The following is a 22,508-nucleotide window of genomic DNA, read 5'->3' on the forward strand; positions in this document are numbered from 1 at the left end:
CCCTACTGAGGTCCATTGCATGCATATGTTCCTGGGTGGGCTTCCTCCAGGATCCCAGATGCTACTAGACGCACACGGGGGAACTACAGCACAAGAGAAAGCCAAATGGAAAGTGCTTCCCTGAACAATTACAACATTACTATTATTGTGCCCATTTTATAAAAACATATAACTATCTGAGCCACTTCATTCCCTCAGTACACCCAGAAGTGGTCCCGGAGAGTCTAGAGACTCTAAGATTAGTCATCCAATCTTAGGATGGAGAGATGGCTCTGTGGTTAAGACCTCTGCTCTTCCAGAGGTCCTGAGTTCAGTTCCCAGCAGCCACATGGTGGCTCACAACCATCCTTAATGAGACCTGATGCCCTCTTCTGGTGTGTCTGAAGACAGCTACAGTAGTGTACTCACATACATAAAATAAATAACTTTAAAAAGAAAATTAGTATCCGAACGAACGCAGTCCTGTTTGTAGGGGCTCCTCATTCCGCTGGTCTGTTGTCACCATGGTGAAGCTGAGCAAAGAAGGCAAACAGGCTGTAGCAGCTCTTCAAGGGCGGCCAGTTTGCCATTCTCTGGGGCTTTATTCCTCTCATGATTTACCTGGGATTTACAGGGGGTGCAGATCCTGGAATGCCTGAACCATCAATTTTCAGCCTACTTTGGGAATAAAGGACTGTTTGGTCATATGGATTTGGACAAAATCCAACATGGAAGGTATGTACTCTGGCTGGATAAGAAAGGAAATGTCATTTCAGCTCATCTATGGCAGAGTGGGGTCTGCACTGACTTATAATAGACTATTAGAATAAATATTTTTGACGTTAAAAAAAAGGAAATTAAATCAAACATGGCAACATATTTCTGTCCTCCCAGCTCTTCAGAGGCTGAGGCAGAAGGATCACAAGTTTAAGACTGAAAAAAAAAAAAAAAAAAAAAAACTTTTCCTGATCTAAAATAGATTCTAGAGGAAATAGTTATTTGATCATTTTCAGTTTTGCAAATGTTAAAGTTGGGCCTGGGGTTTCAAGCCTGTAATCCTGGCTACTCAAGTGGCTGCGGCAAGTTCAAGGCCCAGCTAGGATATAAACTGAGTTTAAGGCCAGCCTGTCCCAAAAAGTAAAAACCAATCTGGGGAAAGAGCCCAGACTTGGAACACTTAGCTAGCATGTGGGTGAGGCTATGTTCAAACCCCAGTGGTGAAGGGGGAGGGGAGAAAGGACACAACATTGTTTTAGATCCAAAAACAACCAGCATATTCCATCATCAATCAGGAAAAGAAAGTATGTGTTTCAGAACATCAAGATACAGATTTGCTGCCTGGGTTTTGAACTTTGTGTTGCTTTTGTATGACTTGGGGCAGGTTCTTATTCAGCCAGCCTAGCTGTCCTGGTTTCTGCTGTGTAGCCGAGTCTGGCTCAAACTTGTGTTAATCCTCCTGCCTCAGCTTCTCCGGTGCTAGGATTACAGGTATGGATTCATAGACCAACACACCCGTCTTTAAAGATTTGTTTTGTCTTGATATCTGAGATAAGGTTCACTGTGTAACCCAAGCTGGCTTCCAGCTTTCAGTGGCCAGAGCTTCACAAATCCCTGCGGTTTTAGGTGTATACATCAAGACCCAGCTCTCTGTGGTTTGGTTTACAGTGTTCTCTCTGCAAGTATGCCGGCATACCAGAAGAGGGCGCCAGATCTTCTCATAAGTTGCCACGCCTGGCTAGCACCAGGCAGCAGGTGATAAAGTCAGCTATTGCTAAGTTGCTGTCCCTAGGTTCCTGGGAGAAGCCTCGTGGAATTGTCTGTAAGCCGATGCTTAACCACTGAACCATCTCTGTAGCTCCTAAGAACTTCAGAGGAGCACAGAACCAAAGAGAATCAGTAAAGCCATGAAAGGCCCTCCCTTGTTACTCTTTCTCATTTCCCTTTGTGCTGGCTCACTTCTTTTCTCTCCAGTCACAGATTCCACAGCTTTCCCTAATTCCCTTTTCTGAATGCCTGTCTATCTTAACTCCCTAGTATCTTATCTAGTCCAGTGGGCTTAAGGACCACCTATAGGCTGTAAACCTTCCATTTCTGTCTTCATCCCAGACTGTACTATTGAGGCTGGCTCATGATTATGTAATTGCTCATCTAAAAGGCATCTCAAAATTAGCACAAGCACTAGGGCTGTAGTTTAGCAGCAAAGACTTCATAGCAGGTGTAATGCTATGGCTAACATCAATCAAAATGATTCACGCCTTTAATCCTAGTAGCACCCAGAGGCAGAGGGGGTGGCTCTCTGAGTTCAGGTCAGCCTGGTCTACAGATTGAGTTCCAGAACAGCCAGGGCCAAATAAAAACAATTCCAAACTGACCTCTGACTTTCAGATGCTACCACATTTCGATTGCAGTTTCCCCTTCTCAATTTGTTGAATAAGGACAACTTTGGTTTTTTGATTGCCAGCAGGGAGGAGGAGGAGAGAGTGGAGAAAGGAAACCAGGTTCCTGGTGCTTGTTCACACTGCTACAGTCTGACGCTGGCGAGTTTCTTATAGACATTTAAGTACAATGTAAGTTTGGAAAAGAACCTTCCTGTTAACAGTTACCTCAGTCCCACTAAGACCATAAAGCTTAGCAAGATTAGATCTGTCCTCTACCATGAGCATGGGTTCTATAGGTTAAAAGCCTAGGATGTGGTGTGGTCTCTGACCAAGGCATTACAGAGGTCACCAGGCTATAAGGTGCATATAAGATCTCCCCTAAGGATGGGTTCAGTTGACGGAGAAACAAAGCTAAAGGTCTAGGGAGGGAGAGTTGGGGGTTCCAGTGAGGCCTGTCCTTACTGAGAGCAAAGGTCACTGGGTTATTAACCATATTCATTCCCAGCCTTCTGTGTGGAGCACAGGTATGCACAGCCCTTGAAGAGAGAAGCCCGTGTGCTCAGCATTCCTGGTTTCAGCTGTGCTTAGCTGAGAGCAAAGGACACTGTGCCCCCACAGTCACTCATCTCAAAACCTCTGTGGCCATCCTTCCCTTCTCTCCCTCTCTCATGCGGGCCATATTCAACGCATCTGAAAATCTTGCAGGCTCTACTTCCAGAGATGATCCTATAAGCTGGGATCTGGCCACTTGTCTCCATCATTCTTGCCCCAGGCCCCCATCTGAACTGTAATAGCTACTCCTCTCTCTTGCTTCCATTTAAACCCGTACTTGTGCAATTGCACTGAGTGGAGATGCAGTCCATTCTGGACTGCATATTGACTCAGTGAGCAGATGAAAGCCCCCACAGACCATGCAATCTTCATCACAGGCCATTTGATTTCCCAAGGCTCCTTGGCAAATGGAAAAGCAGGACTTCAAAGGCAAAAGAACAGAGCAGCCCCAAGCTCCTGCAATAGAGGATCTAGAAGATAAGGTGCTGCCTTTTGATCTGTTGCCTGGGGTTTGAGAGAGGAAATTCTCTGCTTTGGGCTATTAGTCCTATCCCAGCCTGTCATGGTTTTCAGATGGATGTATTTGAAGCTTCCCATTAGGCAAACTTTTGGCTACTTTATGGCTTACCTTCTACTTCAACCTTATCCCTTCCAACCCCCACAACACTAGATAGGAGAGAAAGGAGATTTGAGTGGAAAGATGGAGTCAATGTTGCCAGACTACTTCCTGTGATTAGGGGTGTTGAGTGAGGCAAGAAACTCTTCCTCCTCAGGAACTATCCAACAGCCTACATTAAACAGTAAACAGCCAGCAGCAGCAGAAAACATCTGCAGTTGGCAGAGTCACACCCCTGACAGAGCACGAGGCAAATCACAGTCCTTTGCTGTGGACTCTCTGAAGCTGAAGCGGCTCCATATCCCACATCTGGGATTGAACAAAAACTTATTAACATAACTGGGTTTTTTAAGAAACCAAAATTCACACTACAGCTCCCTCTTCCACACCCATGAGGTTGGCAGTTCCTTTCCCTTTCCTGTTTGGCTGCCCCAATAACAATCTCAGGAGCCCTGCCTACCCCAGCCTGCACTTGACTTTACCGATCAGCTAGAAGCATCATTATGGATCCTCTGGTATTGGTTTCATCAAGCAAAACCTAAAGCAAGGCCAGTGAAGGGGCAGGGTGTCTTCTTACTGCATCTTAAATTGTGTCTTTTTCTTTCACCATAGACTGAGAAAACTGTATTATTCATAGCCACAAGTAAAACATCTACTTACTTGTCTTGGTACTTTTTTGTTTCACTTCACTGGGAGTTTGTACATTTATTTATCCATTGTATTTGATCTCTATGGGGTTTTTGCCTGTGTGTGTTTTGTGCACCACATGCATGCATTCAGAGAGAGCATCAGATCCTCTAGAACTGGTAGAATAGCAGGTTTTCCTAACTTCTGAACCATCTCTGCAGCCCAGAGATCCGTGTTTTCTCTTCTTTCATTCTCCCTTTATTTATTTCTTTTTAAGATTTATTTTTATATTTATTTATGTGAGTACACTGTTTCTTTCTTCAGACACACCAGAAAAGGGTATAGGATCCCATTACAGATGGTTGTGAGTCACTATGTGGTTGCTGGGAATTGAACTCAGGACCTCTGGAAGAGCAGTCAGTGCTCTTAACCACTGAACCATCTCTCCATCCCCTGTTTTTTCTTTTTAATATTTAGTGTGCATAGGTGTTCTGGCTGAATGTATACTTATGCACCACAAGTGTCCTTAGACCAGAAAAAAAAGCGTTAGATTCTCTGGGACTCAAGTTATAGAGTGTTGTGAGCTACCTTGTGGATTCTCAGACTCACACCTAGGTCCTCTGGACCTAGTTCTTAACTGCTGAGTCACCTCTCAAACCCCAAGGCTTGCTTAAAAAAAAAAAAAAAAAGATTTAGGTTTCGGGATGCAGCTTAGCTGGTTCCCACTGACCCTCTCAGCCTTCTGTTTTTAATTCCTCTCTATTCCTTTGTGCCAACTTTGGATACCCAGAAACATTTTCTACCAAGGACCTGCCAGTAGCCACACTGGGCTGGGACTCAGGAAAAAGATTCTCACTACCCTTCCTGTTGTATAACAGCTCCGAGGGGAACGGTATCCTGGCAGTCAGAACCAAGAAATACTACAAAGTCAGACTGCGCTACAAACCTCACAAGAGATTTATTAGGAGGTAAAACCCCAGGAGAGTAGTTAGTTGCTTCTGCTCAGTCAAGCAGCAGCATAGAACTGAGCAGAAGTCAGAGTTTATTTTATATAAGATTGCTTAGGGGAACAGAGCATTCCAGGGTAAAGATAATCCAGGGTGGGGATTGGTGGGATTTCAAGTCCAGAGCTTGAGGTCAGCTCACAGATTGGTGGGATTTCAAGTCCAGAGCTTGAGGTCAGCTCACAGATTGGTGGGATTTCAAGTCCAGAGCTTGAGGTCAGCTCACAGATTGGTGGGATTGCATGTCCTGAGCTTAGGCTTTTTGTTCTGCAGGGTTGGGATTGGGTCCAGCCATTAGAACAGTTAAAAGGTTCTGTGGGTAGGACCTGGCACCTGGCAGTTGGAAGTTGTATGGCCCCCATAGACTAATGTATTGGAGTATGTGACATACAGAAAGTGGCACTAATAGGAGGCATGGCCTTGTTGGAGTAGGTGTGGCCTTGTTGGAGGAAGTGTGTCACTGTGGGGGTGGGATTAGAGATCTCCTATGCACAAGCTACACTCAGTGTGACATACAGTCTCCTTCCTGCTGTCTGATGATCTAGATGAGCTCTCAGCTCCTTCTCCAGTAACATGCCTGCTTGCACACCGCTATGTTTTGCATCATGATGCAAACCTCTGAGCCTTTGAAACTGTAAGTCCGGCCCAATTAAATATTTTCCTGTATAAGTGTTGCCTTGGTCTCTTATAGTGTCTCTCCATGATAATAAAACTGAGAGAGAGGTCCTCAGGGGAGAGGCCTGCTCTCTCATGTGCCTCTAGAGGCTTACCTGTCCCTCATTAAGATTTGTTTATACTTATTCTTAGCCCTGTAGCAGGCTGCGTGCAGGAGCCACTGCTTGCACCCCAGATCTAATCCTTAGAGACTCCATTGGTCCCAGTGGCCCTTTCATCTCTCTCCAGTCTTACACTTTGTCCTTCTTCGGCCTACTTGCAGAAGCCCTTCCTCTCACCACACTTCCACTCCCCGGGATTTCCTATTCTCAGATGACCCAATTCTCCCTAGTGTAAATGTCCCAGCTTGAATGGGAACAAATCCTGGCAGTCAGGAACCCAAGAATACAACAAAATCCAACTGTACAACAAACCTCACACATGAGATTTATTGGGAGGTGTCTTAGTTAGGGTTTTATTGCTGTGAAAAGATACCACGACCATGGCAACTCTTGGAAAATACTTAATTAGAAGTGGCTTACAGTTTCAGGGGTGTCGTCCATTATCATCATGGTGGGAAGTATGGTAGCAGGCAGGGCATACTTCATTTTAAAATATTTATTTATGTATATGAGTACACTGTTGCTGTCTTCAGACACACCAGAAGAAGGCAGAGGATCTCATTACAGATGGTTGTGAGTCACACCATGTGGTTGCTGGGAATTGAACTCAGGACCTTTGAAAAAACAACCAGTGCTCTTAACCACTGAGCCATCTCTCCAGCCCTACCCATCAATTTCTAATCAAAACCAGATTGCAAAGGCACAGTTTCAGGTGTATATAAATTATACTTCTGTGTGGGCTCCATACCCAGGAGCAGATGACCAACAGAAAATGTATTCAACCTTATCTTTGCAAACTTTTGTTTTATATTGCATTGTTTGGGCATTTTTGTATCATTGGTCCTTTGCCATTTTTGATGATTTTTTTTGTTGTTTTGTTTTTAACAAGAGAAAGAAAGGGCATGAAGGTGGGTGGGTAAGGAAGTATGGAGGGTCTGGGAGGAGCTGGGAGAGGAGAAAAGCATGATCAAAATCTATTGTATGAAATAATTTTCAATTAAAAATATTTTTTAGAAAAGCACTTAGAGGGCTGGAGGGATGACTCAGCGGTTAAGAGCACTGGCTGCTCTTCCAGAGGTCCTGAGTTCAATTCCCAGCAACCACATGGTGGCTCACAACCATCTGTAATGGGATCTGATGCCCTCTTCTGGTGTGTCTGAAGCCAGCTACAGTGTACTCACATACATAAAATAAATAAATAAAGATTAAAAAAAAAAAAAAGAAAAGCATTTAGAAACCCTCTTTCAGAAAACCAAAAGGAAAAAAAAGAATAAAAAAGGAAAGAAATATCTATCCATCCATCCATCCATCTATCCATCTATCTAAAAATCCCAGCACTCAGGAGGCAGAGGTAGGCGGACCTCTGAGTTTAAGGACAGCCTGGTCTACACAATGAGTTTCAGTACAGACAGGGCTACACGGGAAAAACCAATCCTTTGATGTCAGAAAGACCGACTCTATGAAGTTGCCCTCAAATCACAATCTTGGGGTAGGTAGAACAGAATCAGCACCCAAGTTCTTTAATTAGCACAAGGTAGTGCTACAGGTATTTATTGGTGTGTGTGTGTGTGTGTGTGTGTGTGTGTGTGTGGTGTGTGGTGTGGTGTGGTGTGGTGTGGTGTGGTGTGGTGTGTGGTATGTGGTGTGTGTGTACTTGCACCCTCCTTGGGTCAAGTTCAGGCCAGTGATTTCAAGGCTGAGGAATTGCTCTTCGTTTATCTGCCTACTACAGGGTTACTCCTGTATAATTACATAGAATGAAATTTTTTGTTGAAGCAATGATTCCCCAGGAGGGCAAGAGAAGCCAATGACGCAAAATCTAGATAATATCTTAGAAAGATATTATCGCTTTTCGCCAAGATGGCGCCGAAAGCAAAGGAGGAAGAAGCTCCTGCATCCCCCCTCCCCCAAACCGAAACCAAAGCAAAGGCCTTGAAAGCTAAGAAAGCAGTGCTGAAAAGTCGTCAACAGCCACAGAAAGAAGATCTGAACACCACCCTCTTTTCGGCGGCCCAAGACTCTGCGGCTCCAGAGGCAACCAAAATATCCTCGAAAGAGTGCACCCAGGAGAAACAAGCTGGACCACTGTGCTATCACCAAATTCCCACAGACCACTGGGTCAGCCATGAAAAAGATAGAGGACAACACGCTTGTGTTCACTGTGGAGGTCAAGGCACCAGATCAAACAGGCCGTGAAGAAACTATGACACTGATGTGGCCAAAGTCAATACCCTGATAAGACCTGATGGAGAAAAGACTATGTTCGCTTGGCTCCTGATTATGATGCTCTAGATGTTGCCAACATGATTGGGGTCTTCTAAACTGAGTCCAGATGGCTAATTCTAAATATACGCCTTTTTTTTTTCACCATTAAAAAAAAGAGAGAGAAAGATATTCTCGCGATAATACCGCCAAATCATAGTTTGTTTGATTTTTTTTTTTTTTTTTTTTTTTTTTAGTTCATTGAGTCAAAACACACCTACACCAGAGTAGTTAGGGTTTTTTCACTTTCCTTCCTGATTGGCTGGAGACCATTTTTCCTTGATTGGCTAAAGCATTTGCCAGTCGTTTTTCTGGAGCTACCACTGGGAAAAAAGGAAGAAAGGGGTGTCCTGAACTCGGCTATTTTATTGGCTCCGGTAGCAACGCCGCTTAGTGGAAAAACAACCCTAATTTCTGATTGGTTCCTATGCCCGCCAGTCACACTACTGAAAACCAATGTAGTATGTCTCTTTGTAGTATGTCTTCCTTACCTGATTGGCTGTGCTGTGCAGGCAGTGCGAGCTCTGATTGGTCCGACGCTCTGGTGCGGTCCGGCCTACCCGCACTCTGTTGCCGTGGTTGCAGGCCCCGCCCACCCGTTCGCTGACAGCGAGGCTTCTCCTGGAGGGAAGCGGGTCCGTTGGTCGGTTCGGAACGAGGCTGGCGCTGCCAGGCCCGCGCTTAGCCGTTGCCATGGCAGCCACCGGCGGGGGCGCGAACGACGAGTCGCGATCCGGCCGCTCGAGCTCGGACGGCGAGTGCGCGGTGGCGCCGGAGCCTCTGGCGGAAGCCGGAGGCCTGTTCTCTTTCGCGGACCTCGGCGCTGCTCTGGGCAGCGGCGCAGGCCTCCCGGGCCGGACGGTGGGCAGGCCACAGTCCCCGCTGCGCTACCTCCAGGTCCTGTGGCAGCAGGACGTCGAACCTCGCGACGAACTGCGTTGCAAGATTCCCGCCGGGCGGCTGAGGCGTGCCGCCAGGCCCCACCGTCGGCTCGGACCCACGGGCAAGGAGGTGCACGGTGAGCTTAGTCAGGGACCCTGGGGTCGCTTGTGAGTGATCGCAGTTGTTGGAGCTGCGGAGGACCGTGGCTTCGTCCACTTGTTCCCTGAATAAAAACTTTACACTCCCGAGGGTGGTTATTAGACAATAATGTGGGACAATGGAGAATACTTTTATTAGTAGAGAAGGGAGCCCAGAGCCAGTGGCCACGTTGTACTAATTTGTGTGAATACTCAAGTCTGAACCAGACTGCTTCACATTTGGCCCTTAGGCAACCTATAGTCACTTGAGGCCATGGTTTTCTGTTTGTAGAATGAGTACACTACCAGCCTTGCTAGGGTATTAAAAGTTAGGCAATGTTCTGAATGTATATTCAACCTTTGAGAGGGACCAAACACTTGTTTGATACACATTTTTAAAAATGTATCCTTTCAAGAGATACACTGTGAACCATGAGAAGTGACTTATACAGAATTTACTATAAGCAAAAAAACAAAAACAAAAAAACAGTCAGGTATGGTAGTACACATGTGTATTCCAGCACTCAGGAGGCAGAGGCAGGGAGATCCCTATGAGTTCAAGGCCAGCCTGGTCTAAGTAGCAAGCTCCAGGTCCACAGGGGGAGTCCTGGCAGTTCCAGTCAGGAGGTCATGCTTTGTAGCAAGCATCTTTTCCCACGGAGCCATCCCAGCATCCTTAAGTCTTGCATATTACTGAAGGACAATTCCAGTGATTACCATTTAGTCATGTTGGTTCCAAATACTTAGAAAAAATGTGTTATATTGTTTTCTACAGTTTGGGTGAAAAGGAAAATGGGGTGCAGAGAATTAAGAATGGAAAGGTTGTTTTTGGTTTTTTTTTTTTTAAAGATTTATTAATTTATTATATGTAAGTAAAGTGTAGCTGTCTTCAGACACACCAGAAGAGGGTATTGGATCTCATTACAGATGGTTGTGAGCTAGGATTTGAGCCAGGATTTGAACTCAGGACCTCTGGAAGAGTAGTCAGTGCTCTTAACCACTGAGCCGTCTCTCCAGCCCAAGAATGGAAAGTTGTAAGGTCTCTTTTTACACCTAACAGCATTTGACCTGGTATGCTGGTGTTACAGAAATTAAGAGACTTTCAAACAAAACAAAAACAGTGCCATACGGACCTATGCAGTTGTTACCCATTTGCAACTTTTTGGACCATTCTCTAACAACTAAGGTATTGCTTCCTGTTAGCTCTGAAAGAGAGGTGCTACCTTTGAAAGGGGGAAAGTTTCTGTGTAGGAAGTACCAAGTTTGGTAAGTCATTCAGGAGTGACCTGCTTTGAAGTTGGATAATAAGATGTTGACTATGATTAGCTCACAGAGGGCCAAATCAACCCTCATTCTTTCTGTCTTAAAAAAAAAAAAATTAATCTCAGTGTTCTTTGTAACAGCTCAGAGCTGGCAGGACAGTTCAGCCTTGCTTTGCAGATAATAGGCTGAGGCCAAGGATAAGTAACTGGCTTGCTCAAGGTCGCCAGCCACCACAAGTGGCAGAAATTAGATCTGGCTCCAGAAGTCACCTGTGGCCCTGGTCCAGTTTCTTCTTGTTGCCAGTGGGTTTTATCCTGACGCCTTTGCTTCAACACTGCCATGACTAAAGGAGGAAAATGAGGAAAAGCTAGGAACCCATGTACCTTCTGTTTGGTTCTGTTTTTTTTTTTTTTTTTTTTTTTTTTTAACTGTCATTTCTCTGTTTATAGCTCTGAAGCGCCTGAGGGACTCAGCCAATGCCAATGACATAGAAACAGGTGAGTGTGCCCAAGTGGGCCTATGGGCTGATGGGGAAGGAAAAAGCAAGTACTCCATGTCTGGGCCTTCTGGGTCATCTGCCAGCTCGCCCTCACCCCTGTGGAGTAGGCTTACTGCATTTACTCCTTGCTCTGAAGTCACAGTGCAAAATGGAAGCAAGGTGCTCCCTCGGAGTTTTCCTGGTATCCTGGTCTTACCACTGTGTGCTTCCTGATCCTAGCAACTATGTCTGTCTGTCTGGTGGGTTCCTCCACCCCCACCCCTAGGACTCAGCATAGCCCTCAGCAAGAGAGAGTGCTCATTTTGGAACGTGTGGCTCCCAGGAATGAACATTCCACCTTGACTGACAGGCGGCTGTTTTGTTTTGTTTTCTTTTCTTTTCTTTTCCCAAGATACGCTTTATTTATGTAGCCCTGGATATCCTGGAATTCACTCCATAGACCAGGCTACCTTCAAACTCAAAGGTAGTCTCCCGAGTGCTGTTTTAGACCTGTTATTAACAGGGCACCTGACAAACATGGATGGGGCTCTCCTCAGAACATTGAAACTGCCTTTCTATTATGCTTCCAAGTCTTCCGTAACTGAGGGGGAGCAGCAGAGGTACAAGGACTACTTCTAGAACAAATACTACTACTACTACTGATAATAATAAGGGTGTAACCCACTGACAACACCTCCCATGTTTACTGTGGTTGCTGTATTGCCAGAGACTTCCATCACAGACTAGTTAGCCGAAATAGTGCCTAAGGAGGGGCTTTGTTTTTGCTCCCGGTTTCGGATCTTTTAGTCCTCAGGTTATTTCCTTCACTCATCCCTCAGAGTGCTGAACTGTGCCCTCGTTCTCAGCCCCAAGGAGACAGAGATAGATGGATCACAAATTATGGCCTGTTCGGTCTACTAAACAAACTCTAAAACAGCCTGGGGAGGAGAGGGAGATAGAAATAAAAGGTTTGCCCTGGGGAATGTCTCAGTGGTTAAGAGCACTGACTGCTCTTCCAGAGGTCCTGAGTTCAATTCCCAGCAACCACATGGTGGCTCACAACCATCTGTAATGAGATCTGATGCCGTCTTCTGGTGTGTCAAGGTCATAAAAGAAATAAATCTTTTTTTAAAAAGGCACTAGACCCTGGGACCCATGTAAAAAATGTCAGTTATGGCTCCATGTCCCTGTCACCTCAGCCTTAGGTGATTGGAGACGGGTGGATCCTAGGAGTTTGATGGACAGCATCCGAACTGGAACAGGAAGCTGCAGGTTCAGTGAGCAAGACCTTGTGTTATAAAATAAGATGGCAAGTGATCCATGTTGGTGTCCCCCGCTGGCCTCTACCTGCACACCATAGGCACATGCACTTGTACACACCATGAGCACATAAGCTGTCAGCACTGATTCAGGCCAGTGTTTAAGGGAGTCAACTTCTAGCAGGCATGGGATTACCCCAGGAACCTGCCTCCTGATGGCTCCCTTCCCTTTGCCACAGCATTTGTCAACGGGTGCAGGACCTGGGAGGTCTCAGCTTGATCTGTTTGCCATCAAAGTTAACGTTTTAGGATATTTTCAAAATTCTACAAAGAAAAAGACTTTTAATGTTTCTTATTTGGGGAGCAAGTGTCATGGTGTGCTTGTGGTGTCAGAGGACAAGTTGTAGGCACTTATTTCCTCCTTTACTATGTGCAATTGAACTCGGCTCTTCAGTCTTGGTGACAAGTACCTTTACCCACAGCCTTCCTATGCACCCAGGCCCCTTTTTAAAAATGTTTAAACTGTCTTTAGTATGTGGCAAGAGAATGGGGTTCAGGCTAGTGGAGTTCAGGTTAGCCTTGAACTTGTGGTTCTTCCTGCCCCTGCTTCTAGAGTGCTATGGTTACAGAAGCGTGCCACCACACCCAGCCAGCCAGTCATCAGCACTAACTGAGCAGGTACTTACAGGACACTATGCCGCATACTAAAGCGCTAACCCTGTACCATAGCTGAGGAGAAAGTCTATAAAGTGACAACCATTCAAAACCCACACAAAACACAGCAGTGATATACTTTGTGTCTTTGGGTCTTGTCTCCTGGGTCAGTGTGCCCTCTGAACCTAATGCTGGGCAAAGTGTCCTGGTCTGTGAAGTGGCTGTGACACCTCGCTGGGTTACCATGCAGCTGATGCCTGGCTAGAACTCTGAGTACACTGTATAGTGAGGACCACGTCTCTTGCTGTTCAGGAACAGGATGAACATGGGAGAGGTGTGGGAGAGAGAAGAAGGGGCTGACTCAGCTCGGGAGAGCTGTGTAGACAGGAAGCAGTTCTTCCTCTGGCTGCAGGGGCTCAGACCCTGGACGGGCTCCTGGGGAAAAGAGCCTATAATGCCACTGACTCAAAAATGAATGGCAGCAATTTTCCTCACTTGCGCTGACACGGTCATTAGTGCATAATGTCTCCCCCTCTACAGGGCCTCCGCGTTGTCAGGGATGGAGTACCACATCCATTATCCCATCATAGCAGCGCCCATTTTCTGGTGACTGCTTTGCAAGTCCAGGCCGTCATGCCTGTTCCCAGCCCGGCTCCTGCCACCATCTCACACTGTAGGCCGAGCAGTGCTTCCTTCCTTAGCTTAGCCTGGGATTTTGTATGTCCCTGAGGCTTGTGCTCTCTCCTTTTCAAAGTGCTGCCGCTTCTCCTCTTTCCTCCTCTTCCTCCTCCTGTTTTACTTCAAGTACCAGCTGGTAGACTAGGTAGCTGTGTCTGGCTGGAATGCATATGTTTCCAAGCAGAGACAAAGAGATGGGGCCACAGCCTATGCCAGAATTACTGTGACTCTTCAGGTCCTACCATGGAGATAGAGAGCCTCTCCTGACATTCTGTCTTATCCCTAGAAACAGCTTAAACACAGAATCCATGACCAATACGATAAGTGAGTTCCTCACAGGGCTAGAGAAGTCTCTGGAGGGCCAGCATCCAGGAGGGACCAACTTTCCTGTGAACTGTGGATGGCTCATCTGGAGGGTCCCTTGAGCATCATTCATCCCTAGGGACTGCAGCATCGCTAACACGCCTGCTCTGTCACCCTTCTCCTCCCTTCCCCATCTTGGTTGTCAGTGCAGCAGCTGCTGGAAGATGGTGCAGATCCCTGCGCAGCAGATGACAAAGGCCGAACAGCCCTCCATTTTGCTTCCTGCAATGGCAACGACCAGATTGGTGAGTCCTGGGAGGCAACAGGAGCTGGTGAGAGGCAGTAAGTTTCTAAGCAGTAGGGCGGGGAGTTGCCGTCTGTATGCCTCAGGGGACCCAGGAGTATGGAATAAGGAAGGTTTGTGAATGGAGTCAAGTGCTAGGATTACAGATGTGTCCCACCACAGTGGGCTTAGTGAGTGGTCATTTAATAAACAGAAGGCCTTGCTAAATAAATGAGGGGTGTGTGTGTGGTGTGTGTTTGAAATGGGGTCACATGTAATTCAGGCTAGCCTCAGACTTGCTGTGTTGCTGAGAATGACCATAAACAAATCCCCCTGTCTCTGCCTTCAGAATGCTAGGAGTACACACATCTGGGTCAACTTTTTTTTTTTTCCTTTTTCTTCCGTTTGTGGTCCTGGAGATTGAACCCAGGGGCTTCAGTCATGTTAGCAAGTGCTCCCTCACTAAGCTACTTCCCTGGCTTTCCTCATTAGGGTTTTCATTGCTGTGAAAAGACCCCGTTACCAAGGACATTAAATTGGGGCTGGCTTACAGGATCTCTGAGATTCAGTCCGTTATCATCATGGCAGGAAACATGGCAGCATCCAGGCAGGCATGATACTGGAGAAGCTAAGAGTTCTGCATCCTGTTCCGAAAGCAACTAGAAGACTGTCTCATAGGTAGTTAGGAGAGTCTCAGAGCCCATCCCCACAGTGACTCACTTCCTCCAACAAAGTTACACCTCCTCACAGGGCTACTCCCTGGGCCAAGCATATTCAAACCACCATACTGGCCCTCTTTTGGCTTTTTGAGAATTTCTCTGTGTACCTGGCTGTCCTGAAGCTCACTCTGTAGACCAGAATGGCCTTGAAATGAAAGATCCTCCTGCCTCTGCCTCCTGAGTGCCGGTATTATAGTTCTGGGCCACCACCACCACCCAGCTTTACTTTTTAAGAAAGGGTCTTAGTAAGTTGTCCAGGCTGGCCTTGAGCTCATGCTACAACCCTGGTGGGCCTAGAACTTGAAACCCTCTAGCACCAGACCCCTGAAGAACTAGAATCACAGTCCTGAGCAAACAGGTTCAGCTACGGCTCCCTGCTGCTCTCTCCTATGGTTAGTGGGTTTTTCTGTGTGTGACTCTTTACAAATATTTGCCTACCCCACAAAGATAGCCTTCTATTTCCTTCTAGAAACATGAGACAGTGTTACTGTTTACATTTTATCTGACCGGTCCCTCTGAAATTAGCTTTTGTTCTTTTTTGAGACTTAGCCTGGCTTCCCTGTACAGTGTCCTTAGCCAAGGTGACTCTGGCTGGTGACTGGCAAGCCCTGGTGCCATGAGGTATTGTTCGTGGAGTGCAGTAACATCTGTTGCCTAGCTCTCGTGGCAGCTCCTGCAGGGGGAATAGGAAATACCTTCAGGAGACTTCTCAGAATGGACCTAGAGGCCAAGAGACCCTCCTAGAGTCCTTGGTTCCTGACCTTTGAGGTCCTGCACCCTATAGATCAGATAATTTATTTGATGCATCAAGAACTGGATTCTGCACTCCACTGAAGTGGAGATCGCTGGTTTCTTTGAAGACGGAAGGCACAGTCAGCAATGAGACTGTTGGCTCACCTCTGATGTCCCAGTTACCACTGAGCCCCCTGATCACACCCTCAAATTTAGGAACAGCTACAGAGTTATTAGACCAAGTATGTTCCTACAGATACTGATTGTCAACACGACTACTTTGAGCCCCAAATAAAAGGGGACATGGAGGTCTTCAGCCTGGTATTCGTTACAGGTGTCCCTGTAGTTGGAAGTGATAAGATGAAGTCTGTCTCTGAGGAGTTGGGTAATCCAAGGGCATGTATGGCTAGTGTGACACTGGTGTCAGGACAGAGAAACCAGAAGTTTCCACTTCACAGTCCAAGCAGACTTCTGCTGGCTTCAGGCGAGGTTTAGCTGGTGGAACCTCTAACAGTGCATTGTGGGTTTTTCTGTCTTCAGTGCAGCTGCTCCTGGACCACGGGGCTGACCCCAACCAACAAGATGGTCTGGGCAACACGCCATTACACCTGGGTAAGTTCTCAAAAGCCACCCCAAGCTAGACTTGTAACGTGTAAAGCTTGGGTTTGGGCAGGGTTAGCACATCTAGCATCCTGGCAGGGCCTGCACCACAAGTGTGCACTCCCCACAGCTCTGTCCCACGGACCATTCATTCCCGGTAGGCTGGCTGCAGACAGCTCTGCTAGGAAGTGGGTTGCGAACCCTTTGGCTGTCCCAGCCTTGCTGTTGTCTCACCCCAACAATTACCGGGAGTCCCAGCTCCATGCCTCAGTTTCCCCAGCTGCACAGGGATAAAACTGGACTTGATCTGAGTCCTACTCAATAGGGCATACTGTCCTGGTGACATTGTCTCAGGAGGTGACATGGCACAGCCACAGGAAGAGACTGAGCTTTTCTTCTTTGACCCCCACAGTTGTGGTTCTTACGTCACTTTCCTTCACAGCGGCCTGCACCAACCATGTTCCTGTCATCACCACCCTGCTTCGAGGAGGTATGTGGCCCCTTCCCTGTCTCCCACCCTTTTCTCCAGCTCATCCCCAGCATGCCTCCTCTGCCTGTTCCCACAGGGGCCCGTGTAGATGCCCTAGACAGAGCTGGCCGCACGCCCCTACACCTGGCCAAGTCAAAACTGAACATCCTACAGGAGGGTCATTCCCAGTGCCTGGAGGCTGTCCGGCTAGAGGTGAAGCAGGTAAGTGATTCCTTTCCAGACAGCCTGCTTCTGACTCTGCATCTGTGAATGAAACACACACACACACACACACACACACACAAACACTCATGCCAACTAATTTTAATATGCCTTGATTAGCTCAATGGCTGGGCATTTCTAATCCTCCCTGCCTAACACCTTCTAAATCTATGTTTTATCTTTGCTGCCCTGTTAACCTTCTGGGCAGCAAGCCCTATAGGGCTGTTTTTCCTTTCCACCTATGTTGCCAGATGAATTTTCTTCTGCAGCTCTTAAATCTGATCCTTCTTCCTCCAGGTCAGAGAGATTCTCGCCCTTCTTTCCTCTCTCTGGGTCCCTTTCCCACGTAGTCTAAAAGTCCAGCCCTGTCTCCCTGACCAACCATTGGCTGTACGGCAGTTCTTTATTATCAATCAAAGGCAGCTGGGGGCCAGGACCCTCAGGTCTGGAAGCATGGTTTTGGGAGCCAAAATAAGACAAAGCATTAGAACCAACTCCCAACACTTAGACTAGTGGTGGCAACTTGCCTGTGCCTGCCTCCTAGCCTGCAGCTCCCCATCTCCTTCCAGATCATCCACATGCTACGGGAGTACCTAGAGCGCCTAGGACGACATGAACAGCGAGAACGGCTAGATGACCTTTGTACCCGCCTCCAGATGACAAGTACCAAAGAACAGGTGAGCTATAGCCACAGGAGAAGGCAAGAGCCTCAGCCAGTCCAGCCCTTCTCCAGTGCAGCCAGACCCATGTATCAAAAAAGAAAAAGGCAGGACCCAGGCTGTTGCCACCACCATGGCCCTCACAGCCTCTATCTATGGCCTTGAAGCTGAAGTGGCTGGTGTATGCTCATGCCAGACCACGTGATATCCAGGATGAACCCATCGTCAGGGAGAAAGGTTGGTGTCGGGGGCCCTTCACTGGCCAAGGACTCTGCTGAGCACAACACAGAAGTCTCCAACCCCCATCCTGCTCATTGAAACACCATGAGGGGGAAGCATTGGTATGCCCGGGAGAGGCAGTGCCCATGTTCCTGGATGTCTCCCTGCAGGTGGATGAGGTGACGGACCTCTTGGCCAGCTTCACCTCCCTCAGTCTGCAGATGCAGAGTATGGAGAAGAGGTAGCAAGGGAGGTTGCTCCTTGCTTCGCTGCTGCCCTCCTGCCCTCCGAGCTCACTCCAGGGAAAGCCCAGGGGCATCTGGAGTTCCACTTTGCCCTTTCCCTGAGATGCCTAGGGCAGAACTGACAGTCTGCATCATCTCTCTGGGTCAGGACCACAGCCCCTGCTCCTGCTGCGTAATGCCAGCCTCTGTAGCCACATTCCCGGCCCACGTGCTGTCCTAACAGACACCACTCCTCCTGTGGCCTCCCTGTGCCCTCAGCACACCTCAGAGCCTTCTCTGTTTCTTCCCAGCCATGGACTTTTGTTACCATCATCTGGCTTTGGGTAGGCACGCTGAGGCCACCCAGGCTGCAATGCGCTCTAAGCTTGCACTGCCCTGATACCAGCACTAAAGTTTACCCTGCTCCTGACTTCCAAGGAAACACTGCACTGTGAGGTGTCTCTGAGCAGAAGAGGGACATTCCTCAGGCTTAGGCCTTCATAAGATTAGGAAGGACCCTGTTTAGCCCAAAGAAAGGTCTGCAGCTCCTTCCCTCCCAGTCACTGAAACACTACAAATGGGGGTCCGTTTTACAGCCCAGTTCTCAGTGGTCAATAGTGGGTCATGGGCCCAGGTCCTTATCCCAAGATCCTAGGCCTTAAGTATTGTGACAAGAGGCTGTACAGATTTATATTTAGAGATCTTTAGTGAAGAGAGGATCCAGGATCGCCTAGGTGGGCTGGGTTTAACCCTGGGAGCCCTGGGAGAGGAGGCAGATGACTGCTGACATGAGACGTCAAGAAGTCGGGAGCTGACAGAGGACAGCCAGTGGATCCCTCAGAACCTCCAGCAGGGACCGGCTCTGCTGACAACTGCACTAGAGCCCAGCCGGACATCTTTTTGTTTCTGGTCTACAAAATTGTGAAAAAAAATCGGTTTTTTAAGCTGGGTGTTGTTTTTTGGTTTTGTTTGTTTGTGGTGGCTTCCTTTAGTAGCAACAAAAACTGAGAAAGTAGCAGCACCCAGATTCATTGCCGAAGTCTCAGGTCTGCTGAACCTGTCTGGCCTACCCATTCCCAAGTGAGGAATACCTGGGGAGTATGTATGTGGGGTCAGGGGGCGGCACAAATCCTCACCTAGGAGGTGCCCTCTCCTGACAGAGATTTGGCCAGTGGCTTCTAGACTCCCAGTCTGTGTCGGGCCTGGCATTGCCCCACTTTCTCTCTAAGCTGAAGCCCTGGCTACTGGCAGAAGAGAGCCTGTCCCAGCTTGATATTGAACTGAACCTTAGCCACTCCCCAGACCCTGCCAAAAGAACTGGATGGAATTTCTACTCCCAACTCCCTGTGGGGAGGAAAACCCCAAACTTCTTATATTGGTAGGATTGGGAGGGCAAAGTGCTTCAGCCTCAAGACTGGGAAAGGGTGTTGCTTTCCCTGTTGAGTTACAAGAACAGCAAGGGGCTGGGTGTATGATGCAGACCCTCTGCCTGAGTGATCAAGTGTGATCCAGGTGACCCTCACTTCTTAGGGCCCAGGGGCTCACTTGATCTTGCTCTCCTCTTGGGGCTTCACTGGGGCAGGCTGGAGACCAAGGCAGAATAGAGGCAGGGCTCCATCACTGAGCTCCTCACCCTAGACCTGGAAGGATTGAGGCCTGGTTACCAGCATGTCAGGGAAGGGACATGAACATCAGAACATCTGCATGGTTACCCTGAAGAAAAGTGCACATTAAGAGAAATTGGAAATTCCAGCTTCGGTGCCCTAGAAGCAGAGTCATAAGGAGCTGCCAGGGTCCTCTGGGCATGCCAAGGACACCTTGCCCCAGGCTGCTGCTTTGAATATAAAGAGTGGGGTGTGCTGGGACTTCAGAATTGTTCCAAGGTAACCCAGAATTTCTAAGACCTGGAGACCAATTCCTGAAGCTGGCCCTAGCACAGCCTCTGTTGCTAACTCCCTCAGTGGCCATGCAGACCGTGAAGGGAGGGCTTGACGCAGGAAGTTGCTTCTAGGTTAATCATCAACACTGGTCAGGCGGCCAGGCAATCTTCCTTGTCTCATTTCCAGCCAGAATATTTTCCTATAACCCTGAATCAGTCTGAAGAGCCAGCCAAATAGACTTGTCTCAGACACTTGAGTGAGTCAGAAAACACAACTGGACCCTGGGCACTGGACTGGGCAGGGGGCAGAAAGGAACACAGCCGAAGTAGTCCTCTGGGCTTGCTTCTGAAGCCAGCTGCCTGAAAGGCCCTGACGGGGAGACAGTGCAGTGGGCAGGGCCAGAAGGGAAGCTCTTGGCTTCACCTGGGCTTGACTCCTTCCTAACATGAACTGTCGTTACTGAGCACTTACTCAGACCACTCATGCTCACAGGTTTGAGGTGGGCCGCTCCTGCTGCCACCTACACCTGAACAAACAGGTTTGCCAGAGTCCCCGACCCAGGCAGCTAGATCCATCTTAGCCTCATTATTTCTGCCATGCCCAGAAACCAGAGCCTCTTCACAGTCCGTTTCCCCACAGGGTAGTGGTATGTGTTGAATGCCTACTGTGTGCCAGCATGTGTTCTGGATAGCCTTAGAGTCTGGTAAAATCCATTTCTATGTATACTATCCTATTCTGCAGACTCTGGAAACTGAGGCTTAGAAGGGGAGTTGCTTGTCAGACTCTAGCCTAGCATTCTCTCCACCTGGCTGACTTCCAAAAATCCTGTATTTAGGGTGCTCCTGGGATGTGCTTGCTAGGATGGGAACATTGAGTGAACGCCAGTCTGACTGGTCAGTGTTCTCAGAAGCAGAGGGCTCACAGTACAGTGTGTATAGTGGGTAATACAAGCACCTGGCACTAAGACAAGGGTCATGGGGTCAGGAGCCTAGGTAGTCCAGCTGATCTTTGGGAAGGATACCGCCAAGAAGTGAGGGGTAGGCTATAACGGAAAGTGAATTTGGCCAGGGAGGTGCTAGGCCAGGACCATAGGATAGCGCCATGGAGTGGGGGCCCAGCTCCAATACCCCCCCAGTTCTACCTAGAGGGCTCCCAGCTTCAGTATGGCAGCTGGGGTTCACAAGGTTTGAACCCACCCTTTTCCCCTGTGCCACACTGCTTTTCTGAGTTGGCCCAGTGGCTGAGGCCATGCCTGCCTGCCTGCCCCAGCTCCACAGCCACCCAGAGCCACCGATGCTGAGGGAGCTTCAGTGTACCCCATCTCCCCTGTCCTGGCACCATCCTTCCCCTTCCAGCCTCATCCCCACAACAAGCCACTTAGCTTGTTGCTAAGCAGATGTCTCCATAATCAGTCTCAGCCTCTTTAACTAGCTCCCAGCCCGGCCTCCCATCTTCCAGCAGCAGCTCACAAAATGAGCTGTGCACCAGGAGGTGATGTTCATTAACAGGAAAGTTGTGGTGGTTAATTGGTGGCTTTTCCTCAGGTCCATGCCTCATAGTTGATAGATGTTGTTCCTGCCAGCCCAAGGTAGGAGGAGGGACTCATGAGAAGGCCTGCGCCAGAGCCCTCACTTTAGCCAGGGTCAGGCAGCCCTGCCATGGCATAGAGTTGGACCACCCGGAATCAGTCAGCTCCATCTTGCCATTTGAATGACTGCAGGTACCCAAATCAGATAAACCTGAGCTCTGTGGTCTAGAGCCAGGTACTCAACGTTTCTGGTGTCACTCTCTCCAAACCAGAGGAGACATAAGTTCCAGAGTCAAGTGCAAGACCTAAATGAGACTTGGCAGGTGTAGCACGCATTTCCCCAAGGATGCCTCACCATCCCCCATGCAGATAGTCAAATATATCTCAACCCAGCTCATCACCTTCCTTTGAATCTGTCCCCTTAGTTGTCCCCACTGCCTCCCCAGGGCTCAAGCCTAGGTACCTCTTTCCTTTTCCTCTTCAACTGTCATCAACCTTGACAATTACACCTCCCACACAGTTGACTAGCTAGGCCTCCACCGTCTTTGTCCTGGGTGTCTTTAGTCCTGGATTTTCAGCAGCCTAACCAGGGTCCCTGTTCATCCCCCTTGGTTCTTCCACCAGAGTTTCCACAAGAGTTGGCAGCAACAGAGAGCTCCTGAAACCTCGCCAAATCATTCTGGTTGCAGAACAGGTGCAATGGCTCCTTGGTGCCCTCAGGAAGAATCCAGTCTTGAGGGGGAAACCAGAGCCTTCCTTATCATGCATCCCCACCATCTCTGCCTCTCTTCCTGAGGGAGTCCTGCGCCATCACAGGCCCATGCCATGAGTGAACCCTTGTAAATGGTCTTCCATGCCTCCCTCTGTGCCACAGTGAATGCACATTTAATGCCTGGCCTTGCGCACAAGCTTCTCCAGGTAGTCTTTTTTTTCTGGGGGTCAACACCTCTGAGTCCTTTTCTGGCTTCACACACCTGGCTGTCTTTCCTGCTGTGCCTGGCAGGTACTCAAATACGAATGCTACACATTGTTCCTTACAAGTTTTGCACCAGCTGGGCATGGTGGTGCATGCCTTTCATCCCAACACTCAGGAGGCAGAAGCAAGTGGACCTCTGTGAGTTCAAG

General features: G+C 48.3%; 1 protein-coding gene and 1 pseudogene across 2 annotated transcripts; both read left to right on the plus strand.

Moving 5' to 3' along the window:
* Nucleotides 1–503: 503 nt before the first annotated feature.
* On the plus strand, nucleotides 504–669 carry LOC308438202 (mitochondrial import receptor subunit TOM7 homolog; annotated as a pseudogene). The gene has a single exon. The product of its transcript is annotated as a mitochondrial import receptor subunit TOM7 homolog (transcript).
* An 8,162-nt stretch (nucleotides 670–8,831) lies between these two features.
* Nucleotides 8,832–18,806, plus strand: ANKRD54 (ankyrin repeat domain 54). Its single transcript, XM_080939423.1, has 8 exons — nucleotides 8,832–9,212; nucleotides 10,926–10,973; nucleotides 14,055–14,153; nucleotides 16,123–16,194; nucleotides 16,625–16,672; nucleotides 16,749–16,873; nucleotides 17,443–17,550; nucleotides 17,922–18,806. Exons 1-8 carry the CDS (start codon nucleotides 8,888–8,890, stop codon nucleotides 17,994–17,996), a joined length of 900 nt encoding a protein of 299 aa, XP_080795549.1. The 5' UTR covers nucleotides 8,832–8,887; the 3' UTR covers nucleotides 17,997–18,806.
* The last annotated feature ends 3,702 nt before the right edge of the window (nucleotides 18,807–22,508 follow it).

This window comes from Micromys minutus (assembly GCF_963924665.1).
Source record: "Micromys minutus genome assembly, chromosome: 27".
Lineage (NCBI taxonomy): Eukaryota > Metazoa > Chordata > Mammalia > Rodentia > Muridae > Micromys > Micromys minutus.